This window comes from Panthera tigris, chromosome B4 (assembly GCF_018350195.1).
Source record: "Panthera tigris isolate Pti1 chromosome B4, P.tigris_Pti1_mat1.1, whole genome shotgun sequence".
NCBI classification, from domain to species: Eukaryota; Metazoa; Chordata; class Mammalia; order Carnivora; family Felidae; genus Panthera; species Panthera tigris.
The window spans coordinates 82,854,833-82,871,493 of NC_056666.1; the positions used below are offsets into that span (position 1 = coordinate 82,854,833).

General features: G+C 40.6%; 1 protein-coding gene and 1 long non-coding RNA gene across 33 annotated transcripts in view; one reads left to right on the forward strand and one right to left on the reverse strand.

Annotated features, from left to right (window-relative positions):
* Positions 1-16,661, forward strand: part of LOC122240376 — a 67,620-nt gene that overhangs the window by 38,046 nt on the left and 12,913 nt on the right. For 3 of the 4 annotated variants that reach the window (XR_006220010.1, XR_006220009.1, XR_006220012.1), the window contains 4 exons: positions 11-101; positions 2,371-2,451; positions 3,094-3,228; positions 10,054-10,189. This is a non-coding gene — a long non-coding RNA (uncharacterized LOC122240376). Of the gene's footprint in view, positions 1-10; positions 102-2,370; positions 2,452-3,093; positions 3,229-10,053; positions 10,190-11,280; positions 11,602-16,661 lie in introns of those variants that run through there. The other variant, XR_006220011.1, reaches the window with a different exon arrangement.
* R3HDM2 (R3H domain containing 2) overlaps positions 1-16,661 on the reverse strand; it is a 162,167-nt gene that overhangs the window by 30,953 nt on the left and 114,553 nt on the right. For 14 of the 29 annotated variants that reach the window (XM_042992586.1, XM_042992592.1, XM_042992591.1 and 11 more), the window contains 10 exons: positions 14,664-14,863; positions 12,110-12,133; positions 10,258-10,299; positions 7,589-7,675; positions 6,942-7,068; positions 6,010-6,088; positions 5,306-5,365; positions 4,602-4,742; positions 4,084-4,192; positions 1,224-1,319 (listed from right to left, as the gene is read on the reverse strand). In XM_042992586.1, coding sequence (XP_042848520.1) covers positions 1,224-1,319; positions 4,084-4,192; positions 4,602-4,742; positions 5,306-5,365; positions 6,010-6,088; positions 6,942-7,068; positions 7,589-7,675; positions 10,258-10,299; positions 12,110-12,133; positions 14,664-14,863 — 965 coding nt within the window. The remainder of the gene's footprint in view (positions 1-1,223; positions 1,320-4,083; positions 4,193-4,601; positions 4,743-5,305; positions 5,366-6,009; positions 6,089-6,941; positions 7,069-7,588; positions 7,676-10,257; positions 10,300-12,109; positions 12,134-14,663; positions 14,864-16,661) is intronic. The other 15 variants (XM_042992579.1, XM_042992583.1, XM_042992598.1 and 12 more) reach the window with 5 other exon arrangements.

Below are 16,661 nucleotides of genomic sequence, written 5' to 3' on the forward strand. Positions count from 1 at the left end.
TGGTTTGCAGGTAAAGGCAGAGGACCCTCTTTGGGCTATGGTTGGATAATCTGGAGGACAGATTTTTTTCCGACTCAGAATGGAAGTCTATATAACAGAAGGTAAGATGATTCCTTCTCCTTGGTCAGGAGGTTTGTTGTGAATCTGTCCCTACTGAGGATCCTTGGAACACTTGGGTCTCCTGAGACAATGGAACACGTTCATAGAGGAGTTCAGTTTTCTTGAAGTCAGAGACAATGTTTTTCTGAGCTAGGTGATGATGGAGAGATAAATGTATTTTTTGTCTTGCTGACGGAGGGGAGAGTGGGGAAATGAGAGGAGAGTAGTGTTCATCGAAGTATATTGATTAGAATTGGCCATCTTTTGACTACAAAGGTAGGCTGGCTCTTCCTCCTTTGTTTGCTAATTTGACTGTAAGACAGTGCTGCTATCTTGAGCCTACATTTTCTGGAGATCTGTTCCTCTCTTGCTTATCTACAGCCTTTCCTGAATTTCTGCTATACTTCTCTTGAGTCTTGTAGGCAAAGGCCACCAAATACAGGGGTACCGGGTGTATTTAATATGGCCCACACTTCTTAAGAATAAAGTTGCCTAAAGTGATCGTGTTGCCTTCTGGCCCACAGAGTCCATACTATTCTAAGAAGCAAGGTAGGAAATAGAGGAAGAAAGAGACTTCCTGTTCAGATAGAGACAGGAGGGAATAGTAAGTGGTACCCTCTGTGCATGTGGAATGTGGAGCTCAGAGAATGGATGCCAGATCTGTGCTCTAACAACCACCAACATATCCTAAAAATGAGGCTGGCCAAACAAGATGGATGTATACAGGCTGTGTGGATACTAAGTTTTCCACTTAGAAGCAAAGATGCCTAAAATGGATAGTGGGAGTGAAAGAGGGGAAGTGGGAGAAGGGATGGACAGGCAAGAGTCAGGGCCCTTCCATAAGGCCTGCCAAAACCATTTCTATTTTCAGTCTAATCATATCTACCAAATTCAGCCATTCCATTTGTTCTCTTGGTATGCCATACTGCAAAGCGTATGAAAAATAATACAAATAAAAATCTGCAGTTTCCCAGTAAGCCACATTTGAGAACCAAACTGGAGCTGGCTGATGTTGGTTAAAAAAAGACAACAACAAAACATTTACGGAGGGTTCATTCCAATCACAGTTCCAAAGATTAAGAGCTAAAAGCTATGGGCTGACAACTCTCAGAAGCTACACTTACCTCTCGGGCAAATATTCTCTCTCGGACCCTTTGATATTCCTCCTCTCTCTCTTCTATTGACTTGCTCCTCCTTCCATCCTGCAATGGAACTCTGATCTAGATCGATGAGCAGAATTAAGCTAGTTAAGTTCTCCTCGTACTGCAAGCTCACTGCACACCAGCAAGGAAGAGAAACCGGGAGAGTTTATAGTTGCCATCAAAAAAATGGAAAAAAAAAAAAGAAATAAAATTTCCAGTGTTGGACAGGTTTCACTGGGTACATCTGACCATGCAGTTTGGGAGATCAGGTTTTCTGGATGATTGGAACCTCTTCGTCTCCCCACCCCCACCCAGAGTGTCAAGAACAACAACTATTTATAAGGATTGGGTTGCTTCCTTTTAGTAATCAGGTACTAAGGATCAAGAGAATAGCCCAGGGAATAAACAATATTGCTTTGGAGGGAAAGAAAGGGATAGTAGGAAGCTAGCGAGGGAGAAGAAACAGGTATTTAGCAGAGCCGAATGTAGAGAAGAGTTTTACAGAACTAGCACCTGATGTTATCCCTTCTTTACTCACTAATGCCATGGCCTGAAGATCCAAGTCACACACAGCTCAGCAAAGAGGGCCTTGGGAATGAAATCCAAGTGAAGCTAACCTCAAAGCTTAAGCAGTTTTTCTCCTCTTAACTATAGCCACTGGAGGGAGGGAAAGAGACAGAAATTACAGAAATAGAGAAGAAAGAGAACAGAGCAACATAAAGAGGAGAAGAGAGAGAAAAGGAGAACAGAACAGAAAGAAGGATGGACAGGGAAAGGAAGAGACAAATAAGGTACGGTGGAAAGGAGAGAGAGAGAGAGAGAGAGAGAGAGAGAGAGAGTGATAGAAAGGGAAAAGAAGGAAATGGAGGTTAGAGAACTTTAAATTCTCTGAAACATGTAGAGAAGGTGATGAGGGATGACTGGGCAGATCACCACCTCTGGCTAGCCCACCACCCAACTCTCCATCATCGTTTTCCTCTCTTGGCCTGTTGAGTTGTGAGCACTGTCCTGGGTAGGGTGTCATACACAGTGTCCTTTTCCATACTGCTCTTGAAGGCAAGATGCTCTGGGGGAGACAACCCGTCCAATGAATGTCATCAGTTATAAAAGATTCTGACCTTTAATCCAGAGGCTCTGAAAGCTTCAGATGATGCAACCAAGGAGGCTGCTGCTCTACGCTGATCTTCCTGATCTTCACCCATCTCCACGGGTAGGTATAACTTCAGGAGTATCAACTTTTCACTAGATTTAACTCTCACTAGCATTAAGAACCTAAATTCTACTCAATGTCTTTTTACAAATCCCATTTCAAGAAGACACAGGACCTCAAGTACCCCTAGCACTGGTGAACCAGTGACAGAGCAGAAAAAGTATAATGGGTTTTGAGGTCAGGCAGAATTTCAGCTCTGTCACTTCTGAAAAATGTTATTTCAGGCAAGTAACTTAACATCTCTTAGCCTCGGTTTTCTTATATTTAAAGTGGAGCTAATAACCCCCATGTATACTGGGTTGTGGAGAGGATTAAAAGAGATAATGCACAGAATGTGTTTAGAACAGAATCTAGGTCAGGGAAACACTCAAAAGAAATAACAATTAATGTATTTATTATTAATATCACGGACCGAAAATGCATAGAGCCTACCCTACTATGGATCAAGCCTGATGCTGAGAGATGAAAAGTTCGTAATATGGACAGATTCTACTCCGCCCCAATGTGCCTCTAGGCCTGAATAATTCCTGATCCACAGAAAAAGGGTTTTGGGAAAATGGAGAGAAGGGCATCAGGATGGAAAGGCTCTTTCTGATTTTTAAAATTTTGTCTTTTTTTAAATATTTCATTGTTTTCAATCAGACCCAGCGTGTTTGTCCACAAAAGATAATGGCGTTTTTCTCAAAAGGACTCCCTCAAATACTCAAGTAGCAAGCAGGAAAAGTCCTGGTCTCGAGACCATACGATATCCCAAGAAAATTAATTTTGACTCTAGAGGTAAGATATTATTATAGTTATCATCAATTAGCAAGACTCATATTGGCTCTACCCAACCATGCTCTTCAAATCTTAATCCTGGTTCTCCACCTAACCTCCTCTGGAGGTCAAACAGAGGCTGGCTGGATCTAAATGCTGTATATGGCTGGGAAAACTATCCCCAAACAAAAACTTACTATCTGAAGAGTAGGCTAGAAGTCAGGGCAACAGCCAGGCCCATGAGTGAAGCAATAGGGCAGACTGTTCACGTTTTATTCCCACAGGAATAGATTAAAAAGGGGATACTGCCTGAGATTCCCAGCATCAAATGTCAAATCAACTCACTCACCTTGGTGGAAGGAGTTGGGAAAATAAGGAGTTTGCAGAAAGGGATCAGAAACATCTTATAAGTGGGTAAATTACATCACAACTTTGCCAGTCCAAGGCTAGCCCTGAGCTAGGATAAGACAGAAGTGGGATAAAATAACTTTTAATGGTTCCCAAAGAAATTCCTAACTATTAAAGAAAAAAAAGAATGAAGCCGTCAGCTGAATCAAGGCTGAAGCAGGGAGGAACCTTGCTTTGTCCCCAAATGACCTAGAGTTAGAAGTCAGTGGCAGAACCAGGGAGTTCCAGGCCAAATGAGGAAACCCAGCAAAACTCAGCACCATGTCTCTCTGGGGCTAAGAGGGCGGCATTCAGCTCAACAAATGTAGTCAGTCCTCAAAATTAAGCCACAGCCAACTGAGTAGAACTCAATACATTTCTCCATACTAAGATATTTCGAGTTTTCTTTATCCCACAAAAATTCTTCTCCCCTCCCAGTTTCTCTTACTGCAATCTCTCTGTATGGCCCCACCCCTTTCCATTCTTCACCTGGTTATCATCTCGGTCCATACTGGCATCATCTCTCTTGAGAATGAATCTCTGTTGAAATTCTGTATTCTTCTCATCCTTTATATGTTCTGAGAATCTCTGTTCAGGGCTGGTTTGGGAGAGAAATGTAGAAAGAAGGAAGGAAAAAGACCCTTTTGTTAGGAAGCAGACCTTCTAGTATAGCACTCTTAAAAATTCCACAACTCTCCCTCAGGGGATTTCTGGAGTCACACATCCACAAAGCCACAGTGAAATCCTCAAGGTCTATTCTTTGTAAGCTGTCTTCCTCCAAAGTTATACCTGTCCTATCAATAAAGGTGAAGAGAGGCCAGGGGCCAGCCTTCACAAAACACAAGTGCCTCCTAGAATCTATCTCTAACTCCTCACAAAGAGTAGGAATTGATAATATAACCCTCCACATTGTCCCCTCCCCAGAAAGAGACATCTTGATCCTACACCTTCCTCTTCCACGCTAGAGGCTATCCCAGGAAAGTCTTCCAATCTCTTTCCTCCCTTACATTCTTGTGTTACTGGTTTTGTTGATGATGACAGCTTTTCCAGTTTGATCAACATTGTGGTCCATCCCAAAATAGGCAGCTACCCGGTGTAATAGCATCCGGTGATATGAGGTCATCTGAGGGAACTTCTTGAACTGGTTACTGAAGGGAAACCAGGGGGCGGGGAAGTGAAATAAGGAAAAACAACAGCAATAATAAACAATTGTAATTTTTCTTACAAGTGTCTAAAGTGGAGAATTTCTTAAGAGGAACAGACTTATTATAAGGAAGATAGATCCTCACTCAATGGGAACCAAAAAGGTTCTCTCAGCTTCTTTATCTATAGCATTTTGTAGATCACTCTGATCCACTACCCTCATTAAGACTATTCCTAGGTTTCCCCTTCCTGTATGGTATTCTACAAAGAAAAAAGGGAGAATTTGAAGAATAATTAAATATGGGACAAGGGCTAGCTACTGAAAAGATATCAATTCTTTTCAACTCAAGTCTATGCAATAACTTAAAAACCTTGCTTGGTTTTCACAATATACTTTTTAATTCATTCTGATTACTTCTCCCCAATTTCTTTTGGTTCCCAGTGAGTAATTACTTCAAAATTCAGACTTCAAGGGAAATATGAAAGGGGGATATCCTAAAGTTGTACCTAAATTTCTTTTCAGTGCCCCCTCCCACCTTTAAATGTGTATTTCGTTCAAGTAACTTACTTGTTGTCATTAATAAATTCCAGAATCTCCTGTTCTAATTTTAGCAGCATCATTCTGTCCCTGTTTAGAAAAGATTAAAACAAAACAAAACAAAAAGCAGCCCTCCCATAGACATTGAAAGCATTGAAACCTGCACACTACAGAAGCTGAAGGGAGGAATAGATCCAACCCCCAATAGCAGACCAATAACGTAGACAGACCTCACGGGCCTGTCTTATATTACTTTAAAAAAGAAAAACAATCAAGTAGAGAAACAATCATTTTGCAGATCCTCCTAATCATGTACTTTGTTTTCCTTATCAGAAACCTAATTCTGCTGGCAGCTATGTTCCTTTAAACACATACTTTACGCTTATAAAATCGAATCAGTAGTCTACATTCTATCTGGTTATAGATGTATACTTAGTTTTTATACATATCAATTTTTTTCCCTGTACTTTTAAATCATACTCCCAAGCCTTTAGATTTCTTTGCCTCTGCATTCTCCTTCCACAGAATTTGTCTCAACTCTTCTGAAAGCAGACACCTCAACACGAGGGTACTATGAATCCCTCGCAGAATATAAAACTATACTGGAGGGAAATGGTGGGGGAGGGGGGTGGGAATCCTAGATTCGAGTAATGGAAAAATTTTGAGAAGCTGCTTGACCTCTTAGGTATTCTGCTGGGCCCTGCTATCCCCCTTCCATCAAATAATGTTTTTACCTTGGGTTCTTTTTCAGTGTATTTACAAGAAATTCATGTAGGTCTATTCCAGTGGAGTCTGTATATTCTTGGCTGGAGTCTAGAACCACCACAACAAAAGAAATTTAAAATCAATGAAACCACCTCACATGAAATCTAATCATAAGCAGAAGCCCACAATTCAATGAGGGTTTTAGCTTAAAAACCAGAATGATGCTTGATTTACCAGCTCCTGCCCCCAACTCCCCATGACAATGATGGAAGGTAGAATCTGGGTCACAGTGTTGCATCAGTATTACACTGAAAAGCTACCTGACTGTAATTAAAATTTGCTGAATGTTTTAACCAAAACAAAGCAAATTTTATTCTAGTTAAAGAAAATAAATTCCAGGTAAGAGCAGCTGGGGCTGAATTTTCCAGAATCTCAGCAAACAGCTTCAAATGTTATTTATTATTTATTTATTTATAAAAATTTAATCCCAAGATTGCCTTTTCCTCTCAACTATAACTTCTGTGGAGCAGGTATTTTTGCTACCAGCCCAAGAGTTTAAAACCACAGACAGCTTAATAATTAGATACAAACCTGATTTAAAAAAAAAAAAAAATCACTCTAAGCATCCCCAAATCAAAATATAAACGGTATCTGGAGGATCTGCTACTAGTGATGAATCATGTCACTACTTATTCCACAGCAGAAATAGAATCAGAATTAACTACGATGACTTCTTATAGACAGTGCCAACATTAACAGAGTAGCTCTCTATAGCATGTTAGCCCCTAAGGCAGGGTTGGCTAAATCAGCAAAGAAAGTAACCTACCTAGTTAGGCACCTCCCCAAGTCAGCAAGACACTAGGAACTGTTGGACCAGTAAGGTCAGCAGGTTCCAAGATGGAAGGAAAAGACACTACAGAGCCAGACCATAGGACACAAGAGAGGTGGGGAAAGTCCTCACCTCTAGAAAGCATCTTCCTTGGGACCTTTTCTTTGTTTTTCTCCTTGTCTTCCTTTTCAGAGACATCCTTTGTGGATTTTTCTTCCTCTTTGTCAGAGGGGCAGCTGATGTGCAACTGAATTATATCCTTAGACAAGAGAAAAGAGGAATATTATCAAAGGAGGAAAAGAATTTCAATTCTCCCACAGGATTTTACTCTCCCTTGAAATGTCATAGAAGGGAAATCTTCAGTTACAGAAGATAGTATTTTGTTGATTAAATTGTCTTAGCTTTTGTTCTACCAAAAGGGCGAAAAGCCAAGCCTTTTCTGCCAACGATCACAGCCACTATATGGAGAGCTCAAGTTACACTGGCTGTTCTTGGCATAGAAACTGGACAGATACGGTTCTGATCGCCAGAGGGAAAAAGTGTGGGTGGGAAAACAAGATTCAACCCTGGGATCTCATCTGTATCATCTCAGGTGGTCCAGGTGTGAATACCTATGCTTCATGTTCTCACCCATGCACCCTGCTTTACCACAACCACCTGTTTTGAAGCCCCTTCTACCCTGGTTTCCAGGCCTAATGCTGATGCTGTGGTTGTTACACTACAGTTTACCAAACAATGGCCAAACTCAAAAGTTACACTTACTCTTATAAAGGACATACCTGGGTTTCCAGTGGCCCATCAGCAAAAGGGACAGAGGACTCCTCACACACTGCCAGGCTGCGCACCAACTTCAGCTTGGAATTAGACTGAAACGAACAAACAAACAAACAAACAAATATATATATATATTACTCACTTGGTGGACATTCAGAAAGCTTTTCACTGAACGAAGGGTATCCTCTTTGGCTCTGTTAGTTGCTGCTTCCATTAAGTAGATAGAGGTTTTTTTGTTTTTCCCTTCAAACAGGCCTTACTCGCCAGTTCCTGATTTACTTCAAAGATAATTCCCCTGCTTACATTAGTAGACATATAAAAACAAAATGGCTACCTTGAACAGATGACAGGAAAACCACTTCACTTAGCTTTCTCTACCTCCTTTCTCTACCAATTTCAGATTCAGAGGTTTACTGAAAATACACAGTAGCAGAGCTTAGTAGATACTGGATTTAAGAGCCAGAAGTCCTAGCTTCAACTCCTGCTTTTGTGCTCATGAGCTATGAGAGACCCTGAGCAAACTACTTGACCTCTCTGGATCTCTGTTTTTCCCTCAATGAAATGGGGATAAAAATACTTAAAGGATGGCTTGTGAGAATTAAATGACATAAACTATGTTAACACAGTGCCTAGAACAGAGTGATGATAAATGCTAAATGACTCTAAATCTGAGGTGGCAAGGGTATGGAAAGAAGTGTCTGAAAAGAGTAAAGAGAAAGAAATTTTTATAACATTTGGGATTTAACATGGTAAGAAGCTAATGCACTTGGTTTACTTTCGCCGGCTAAAGAATACTTTGCAAATCATTGCTCTCCTAAGGATCCCCAAAGCCAAAAATTATAGAATTGACTCACTGGAAATCTACCTATAAACATTTACTAAGAGTTCTTATAATAAAATCAAGGTTTACTGTAAATATAATAGCACAAAACATGGCATGTGTGTTCTGGGTTGTGCAGTATAGTGCAAAGAACTCGCAAGTCTGAAGAACTGACTTCAAGCCAAGTTCTGCCACTTACTAATGAATATCTTGTCAAATTCACTCAGTCTCTATAAACCCAAGTTACCTAATCTGTAAAATGGACATAACAACTGTCTTACTTATCTCAAAAAGCTTGGGTGGAAATTAAGTAGAAGTGAACACCTTCTGTTGTAAAGTTTAACATCAAGCCCATCACTGTGGATTTAGGCCATGGCAGGCAAAACACAGACTCAATTTATCCTATGTGTGGTGTTCAAATCCAAGCCACATACTGTCTGAGCCACTCCCAAATTCTGCCATTGCTTTTTTGGGGGGAAAGGGGGTGGGGTAGACACCCTTAATTATTACTCTGGTAACAATTCTTCTCACTGCAAGAAAGGGTTTTTTGGTTTTTTTTTTTTATTTTTTTATTTTAGAGAGAGAGAGAGAGAGAGAGCATGTGTCAGTGGGGGAGAGGGGGAATAGGAAGAGAGAAAATCTTAAGCAGGCTTCACACTCAGCATGGAGCCCAATGCAGGGCTTGATCCCATGATCCTGGGATCATGACCTGAGTTGAAATCAAGAGTTGGACACTCAAGTCACTGAGCTACTCAGGTGCCCCAAGAAAGGTTTAATATTTTATTGTTCCCTCAACTAAAATTAAAAAGCCATCACACACTAACACATATAGTCCTCCCTGATAACGCTGCTCAAAATAGTCTGTGATGTGCTAATTTTATCAAAAAATGATTAAAAACAAAATCCTCCTCCCTGGCCCAACCTAAAAAGTACCCCCCCTCCGCCCCGCCAAAGGCTGTATTTTTAGGATGTCCAAAACTGTTGAGTCATTTCTACTAATGGTGCAGGATTTATCTTGAAGGGTAAATGGGAAAAAAATGTTGGAGGGAAAAATAGCACTCATAGTACTCCTAGAGAAACCAGAGGTGAGGAGAGAAACTGGCTTTCCAGCAGAACCAGTACCAATGTGCTCAGGCTTTGTGACAGACTACAGCTGGGCATCAGAAATAGACTGTGGCTGAACTAAAGGTAATGGAGAAAAATAAAGCCAGACCCTCCAATAGGAAATGTGTGCATGTGTGTGTGCACATTCACAATTAGAGGATAAAGTGCAGGCAGAAAAACTTTGCCTATATATAATCCAAATAAAGTAGATATTAATGATAAGTCCATTGTGAAATGTATTACTAATAACAGTAGAAAAGAAGCTACAGTAGTCCCCTCTTATCGTCTGGGATACTCTCCCAAGACCCCCAGTGGAGGCATAAAACTATGGATAGTACTGAACCCTATATATATTATGTTTTTTTCCCTATACATACATACCTAAGATAATGTTTAATTTATAAATTAGGCACAGTAACAGATGAACAATAACAACAATAAAATAGAACAATTATACTGTAATAAAACTTATATAACTGTGGTCTCCCCCCCCCCCCCCAACATCCTACTGTACTGTACTCATTCTTTTTCTTGGGATGATGTGAGATGATAAAATGCCTACACGATGAGATGGAGTGAGGTGCATGCTACAGGCATTGTGACGTATCAGTAGGCTACCAATGAACTTCTGATGATATATCAAAAGGAGGATCATCTACTCCTGGACTATGGTTGAAGTGTGGTAAGTAAAACCATGGAAAGTGAAACCTCAGATAAGGGGGGACTACTACGTAGAGAAAGGGCTCTCACCTTGGCTCTTTTCCTGGCATGACCATGGCTGGATGTCCGCCTCTGTTACAAGGGGATTAGAAAATATTAAAGGTGTAGAAAATCAGCACTTAGGTTAAAAACAATACAAGTTTACAAAGAAAAAGCATTACAATAGCTAAACTATGATGAGAACCACTTGGTGTAGTTGTCCCCCCGTCCCCCTCTGCTACAGCCCTAGTAACTGTGACACGGAAGGGACCACGGGCCACCTATAGACACATCACCACTTACCATGAAGAAAATGAATAGGAAGACACTTACTGGTTAGCCTTCACAGGTTAATAAAAATTACTTTTGGATAAACCACAGAATTCTCTCTTAATTAGGAGGCTTCTGGAAATGTCACTACCATAGCACTGACAGAGTGCTTTTTCCCAAGCATGATCACAGGAGCCTAGTTAACCCATAATGAACAGGCAATATGGTCCTTAATCATCACTTATTGTAACATCTTTATAGGAAAACACATTCAGAGTTCCAACTTGAGATACTCAAAGGACCTGTCCCTATGGCTGCTGATATGGAATGAAGACACTTCTTGCCAAATGTCTCCCTCACTGAGGATGAGAATCCTCCCAGTTCTAAGCACCTGGTTGTGGCTCTTATAGCCTGTCTGGGACAGGATAAAACTAAGGGAGCATGGAAGATATGGACAAGACTTCCAGAGCAAAGGGAGGGTAAAAAGAGTGGGTAAGGAGCAGAATAGAAGCTGAAGAAGATGAAGAATGAGGGCCTGTGGTAGGATGAGGGAAGAAACAACGAATTAATTGATGGGGTCTCTGAACAGCTGCAAAGTCAAAATGGGGGCTTTTGGGAAGAGATGAGGTAGGGTTATGTATGGGATGAAGTACCTAGGGCTTCTCAGATGTTCAGAATGGAACTCACTGCCACTGAAGTGTGGAGAGAACTGAGGTTAGGTGGCGAAGGGAAAACAAGACAAAGGCAGAGTACCAGTAGGGTTCTGGGTAGGTGAGGATTTCTTTCCTTTTTCCTCTTCACTAGTTACCAAACAACACTGCCACAATGCAAAATGGAAAATCAGGAAGGCAGATGGAAAAAGTAAGAAATGATGGTGAGTCTGGTCAATGTAAGAGATGTCACAGTAAGGGAAGAGCCATAGTCCAGGAATGTGTCAACTGTTTTTTCAAAAAGGTAGTAACATACACAGAGCACAAACATTCAAGAGGTATAATGGGGGTATATATAATAAGTCTCCTTTCATATCTGTCCCCCAGCCACCTGGTTCTCTCCTAATGACTCAAGTAGTACTGACTTTCTTGTCATCTTTCCATATATCTTTTATGAATATGTAGAAGCTTATTGTACATGTGCACACACAGGCTTTCTTTTTTTTTTAAACCAAATAGATGTATATTGTACACACTGCTCTGAACCTTGCCTTTAAACTTTTTTTTCACAGATGTTATTCTATAGAAGATCTACTGCTTTGCTTAATGTCTAATATGGTATTTCACTCTGTGGCTATCTCATAACTTATTTTACCAGTCCCTTAAATCATGCCATTTAGGATATTTCTGATCTTTCGTTTGTATAAACAATGCTTTAATGACCACATCATTAAGCACATCTACAAATATAGTATATCTGTAGTCCAATTAAAAAAAATTTTTTTAATTAAAAATTTTATAAAGTATTGCCAAATTGCCCTTCAAAGAGATTATTCCAATTTATAACCTTACAAGCAATGTATGAATCTGCTTACTTCCCAGAATGGATAGTTTTCATTTCATTGTCAAACACGTACTTAAAGTCTAATATGTACCAGGCACCATGCTAACTACTGGAGGATACAGAGATAAAAAACACAAACCTTGTCCAAAAGGGACTCATAATCCTGTTGGAGAAGACAGACAAATAGACAATTACAATACAGTACAAATGCATTCCAGAAATAGTTATGCAGTGCTATAGGAGCACATGGTGCAAGTGTCTAACCCAGACCTAGTAATTCACAAACACATACATTCACAGATATTGAGTGCCTGCCAAGAACTGTGTGGGCCTTAGAGATACAATGGTGAGCCCAAACTAACCTAATCCTGGGCTTCACTGAGCTTATAGTTCTGTGAAGGAGACAGAGATAGGCATTACTCAAAGAATTATATACAGTGTAGACCTGCAATGGGTGATTAAGGTTGTCAGGGAAGGCTTCCTGGAGAAAGACACATCTCAACTGAGTTTTGATGGATAAACAGGTATTAGACAGATGCTGGCATGGGAGGTTCAGGCGTTGGAGGAGGCCAAGAAAAGAATACCACATAAGGCATTCTAGGCAAAGAAAGCATGCTTTCTCCAAACTTTTCAGCTCTTACTTATAACAGGGACCAATGAATCAGATAACGCTGAAGCACGGAATGCCAGAGGCGGATGGCTGGCAGGCAAGGGACTAGGTCACAATATGCCATGCTGACAAATCTGGGTCTTGGCCTAGGACAACGAGACACACAGAACGTTTGAAAAAAATGAACATAATCAGATCTCTATTTCATGGCCATCTGTATAAAGCAGTATGGTAGATGAATCCAAAAGGATCATAAATTTAAAGGCAGAAAGCCCAGCTAGAAGGTCATACTCAGCTGGTTGGCTGAAGACAGGTGTTACGTCAGGGTTAATTTGCCCATTCAAAATTCAGTCTCAGAACCTGCCTTTTATAGCACTGTTTGCATATGAAAGACGTTCTGAGTTCCAATTGCTGATTCTAATAATACATCTCACACAGTGCAAGTAATGAAAGTCCTCTTTCTGCAAACTTTCTAACTCCAACTTCATAAGAAGCACTCCCTTGACAGCATCAGTAAGACTCCTGGGGAGACTTCCAGGGTATGAGTCGGGGGGAGGGGCAGGGAAAGGTAGGAGAAAGAGCAGAATTTTTAGTGCTCTTGAAAGGGCACATGATCTGTTGGGAAATGGCGGAGGGGAGAGGGCTTCTGAAGGGTGGGACAAGACTCAAGACTTCTAGAAGGATCAGGAGCTCCAGTAGATGGCAGCAGCAGCTCCACCTGCTCCAGTGGCAGCAACAAGTCAGAGGGGAGGCGAGTTCCCTTCCAACCTCCGACACGATCTATTTGTATATCCAGGTGAAAACATTCTTGAACTGAGTGTCTATAAGTGTGTAACACCTGTACACGTCCCTTCTTTTCTGCCTATCTTCAAGGAGTACACACAACAGGAGTTCAGAACACCTCTTCAAGTGGTCTCCTTAGAATAACTTGGATCCAGAAGTTCATTTAATTACTATCTTCCATGTAATATGACAGCACATAATTAAACATTCATCACTTATCTGTCCTGAGGATTTAAAATTCATTATTGGTATCAGTGGAGGCTGAAAGTATAGCTGGAACGGTGGCAGACTGTCTCTACAAACTCTGGGAGGATGGGCGGGGAATGACAACTCAGATGCAAAAGATAATGGAAAGAAAAGCAGCCAGGACAGAGATCTGGCAAGCTGTTAAGTGGAAAGACAGTAGAAGAACAGGCAGCAGGAGAACAAAATATTTCAGAGAGCTGTCTGATTTTAATTCATCCCTTTATGTTGTTGCTGTTTTAATCTCTTAAGAAGAAAAAGCCTAGATGAATTGGGTTGTCAAAAGAAATTATGTTTCAAGTTTCTAGTGGTTGCCACTGCTTTTTAAACTAACTTCTTACTGTCTATCTCCTAAGCATACAATAAAGACCAGTCTAACCCCTGGGCATGAAGCAAAGGATTTATATAATCTGGATCTAGGTAACACAGGAAACTAGCAGTGACCACAGAAAAGAGAGGACTGGAACAGGTAAACTAGAGGCTCAGAGTCTTAGCTGTCTGGGTATCAAATAGGAGCCCTGGAGGAAGCTCGGCTGGCCATCTACTGCCATCATATCTGCACTGCACTACGAATCTGGAGGGAAAACAACATGGCAACCAAAGAGTGAAATTCTTCTCACTCACTTAGCAAGTGGCAAGTTCAGAGATTATTTCTGACCCAGAAAATGCTGACTGCTTTAATACAACCAGGATATGAATTTAACACTGTGTGTAAAGCCAGGCAGCTGTAATTTTAAGAATTTATTGTATGAGCCATATTATGACTTGTTAAATATGTGTTTGTATACAGCTTATTTTTTGATAGTTCAAAAATATCAAAAGGTAGCAAGAACCAGCGTAACTCAGGTCCAAATGGATTAGGAAATTACTCTGTCTTCTTTAGACTTCACTGTGGACATTTTATGATAAAAAAGGAAGGAGACAGTTCTTGAAAGCTGGAAAATAGGTTTTTAGGAAGAATCAAGTGACTGGCTTCTTACAGACTGCCAATACCACTTATGCTGACCTTTCTATTCTGGTATAATGAGTGTGCATATGATGTATTTCTAATTCTTACCTGTGTCTCCTGACGCAAACTAGTATCTTCACTCTCTTTCTCAGTTTCTTCCTTACTTGGAGTCTTAGATACAAACTTGTTTTTGTTTACAGATTCTTCCACCAGTTTTTTTTCTGATTCTTTCATTATTTCCAGGGTCTCTTGAGTAGTGTTACTGTTAGACATCTTCTTCGATATAATACAGTAGCCTCTATGGACTCCTAAAGAAACATCAGACGCATTAAACAGGAAGTGTTTATCCATACACACAAGACTTGTATTTCACATACTAGTCTGCAGCAGTCACCCTGTAACCCAGAAAAGGGTCTCTGAATAACTGCTGCCCCTGGATTAATTTCTTCTTTTAAAAAAAAGCTTTATTGAGGTAGGGGTGCCTGGCTGGCTGTTGGTGGAATGTGCAACTCTTGATCTTGGGGTTGTGAGTTCGAACCCCACACTGGGTGTAGAGATTACTTAAAAATAAAGTCTTAAAAAAATAATAAAAGCTTTATTGAGGTAAAACTGGCATATGGTAAACTGCATATATTTAAAACGTACAATTTAATTATGAAACATGCACACACCTGGGAAATCATCATTACAACCAATGTAGTGAGCACATTCATCACCCCAAAAGTCTCTGGCTCTTTTGTAAGCCCTTCCTCCCCTCTCCATCACCCACAGCCTACCACTGATCTGCTGTTACTACAGATTAGCCTTCATTTGTTAGAATTTTACATCACACATTACCTGGATTATTTTACCCAGCATAATAACCTTGAGATTCACCAGGAGCCAATTCTGAAGCAATGTAGTATGAGCCCTCTTAGCATTTTATTTGCCCCCCTTGTTTCCTACAGAAATCTGCTCACATTTTCAGCTTGAGCACATGATAGAGTTAACTCACTAGACTCTCTCCAAAAAGAAGAAAAACACCATAAAGCTCTATTCACCACCAGAGAGGACTACTCTCCTTTCCCAAGGGAGAACTTCCACAGTTACCACAAACCACAACAATGTTACCAACTTCAAGTGTCTCCCCCACCAAAAAGCAGCAAAATCAGGAGATGGTTTATAAATTCTTAAATTCTTTCCTTTAGCTTAAGCAAACTGAAGGAGTGGCGAGCTTTGTGGTCAGCTGTCCTTTATAAAAACTGGGTCTCTCCCTAAAGGAAGAGAAAATCTTTGCTTTGTTATTCACTATTTGTTCAGTCATTCTACAGTCTCCCAATGATACAGAGCATCCATACTGCAGGGGCAGCCAGCTCTTCATTACTGTTGACACCTGGGAAGTCCTGTAATGAAGTCAACACAGTAATCCACGCACACACTCAAACACAAGTTTGCTGAGGTTGCTCCTTACATAGATTACAGACTTCAATTCTGAATGCTTCTTTCCTTTCTTTAAAAAGAGAAGACTAGAGGGGCACCTGGGTGGCTCAGTCGGTTAAGTGTCCGACTTCAGACTGGGTCATGATCTCACGGTTTGTGAGTTTGAGCCCCACATCGGGCTCTGCGCTGGCAGTGTGGAGCCTACTTGGGATTCTCACTCTCTCCTCTTTCTCCGACCTTCCTCCACTTGTGCTTTCCCTCTCTCAAAATAAATAAACTTAAAAAAAAAAAAAAGATAAGACTAGAAACTCTCCCAGACTTCATATCTGTTCCATGTGGCCTTAGAAACAGAGCCAAACAAATAGCAATGATTCAAGAAAACTGTCACACCAGGCATTTTTTCCTCTTTCAAATCAGTTTAAACGATAAGACCCTGAAGGCTCTTAAGGAGCACAGGTAATCTCATCCTGGCATAAGTTAAACAGTCTGCAAGATTATTGCTTTGTTCACCTTGTGGTGACTCTTGGGCAGCTGCCTAGAGACTTAGTTTGCACAGGGCTAAATGAAGGCCCTTTAAAAGGCCAGAGAGTCATTCATACAATCACAGTCATACAGTTGAATTTAATATGACAAATACTGGAAGAAAGAAACTACACAATAAAATGGCCAATATTCTATTTTTTAATT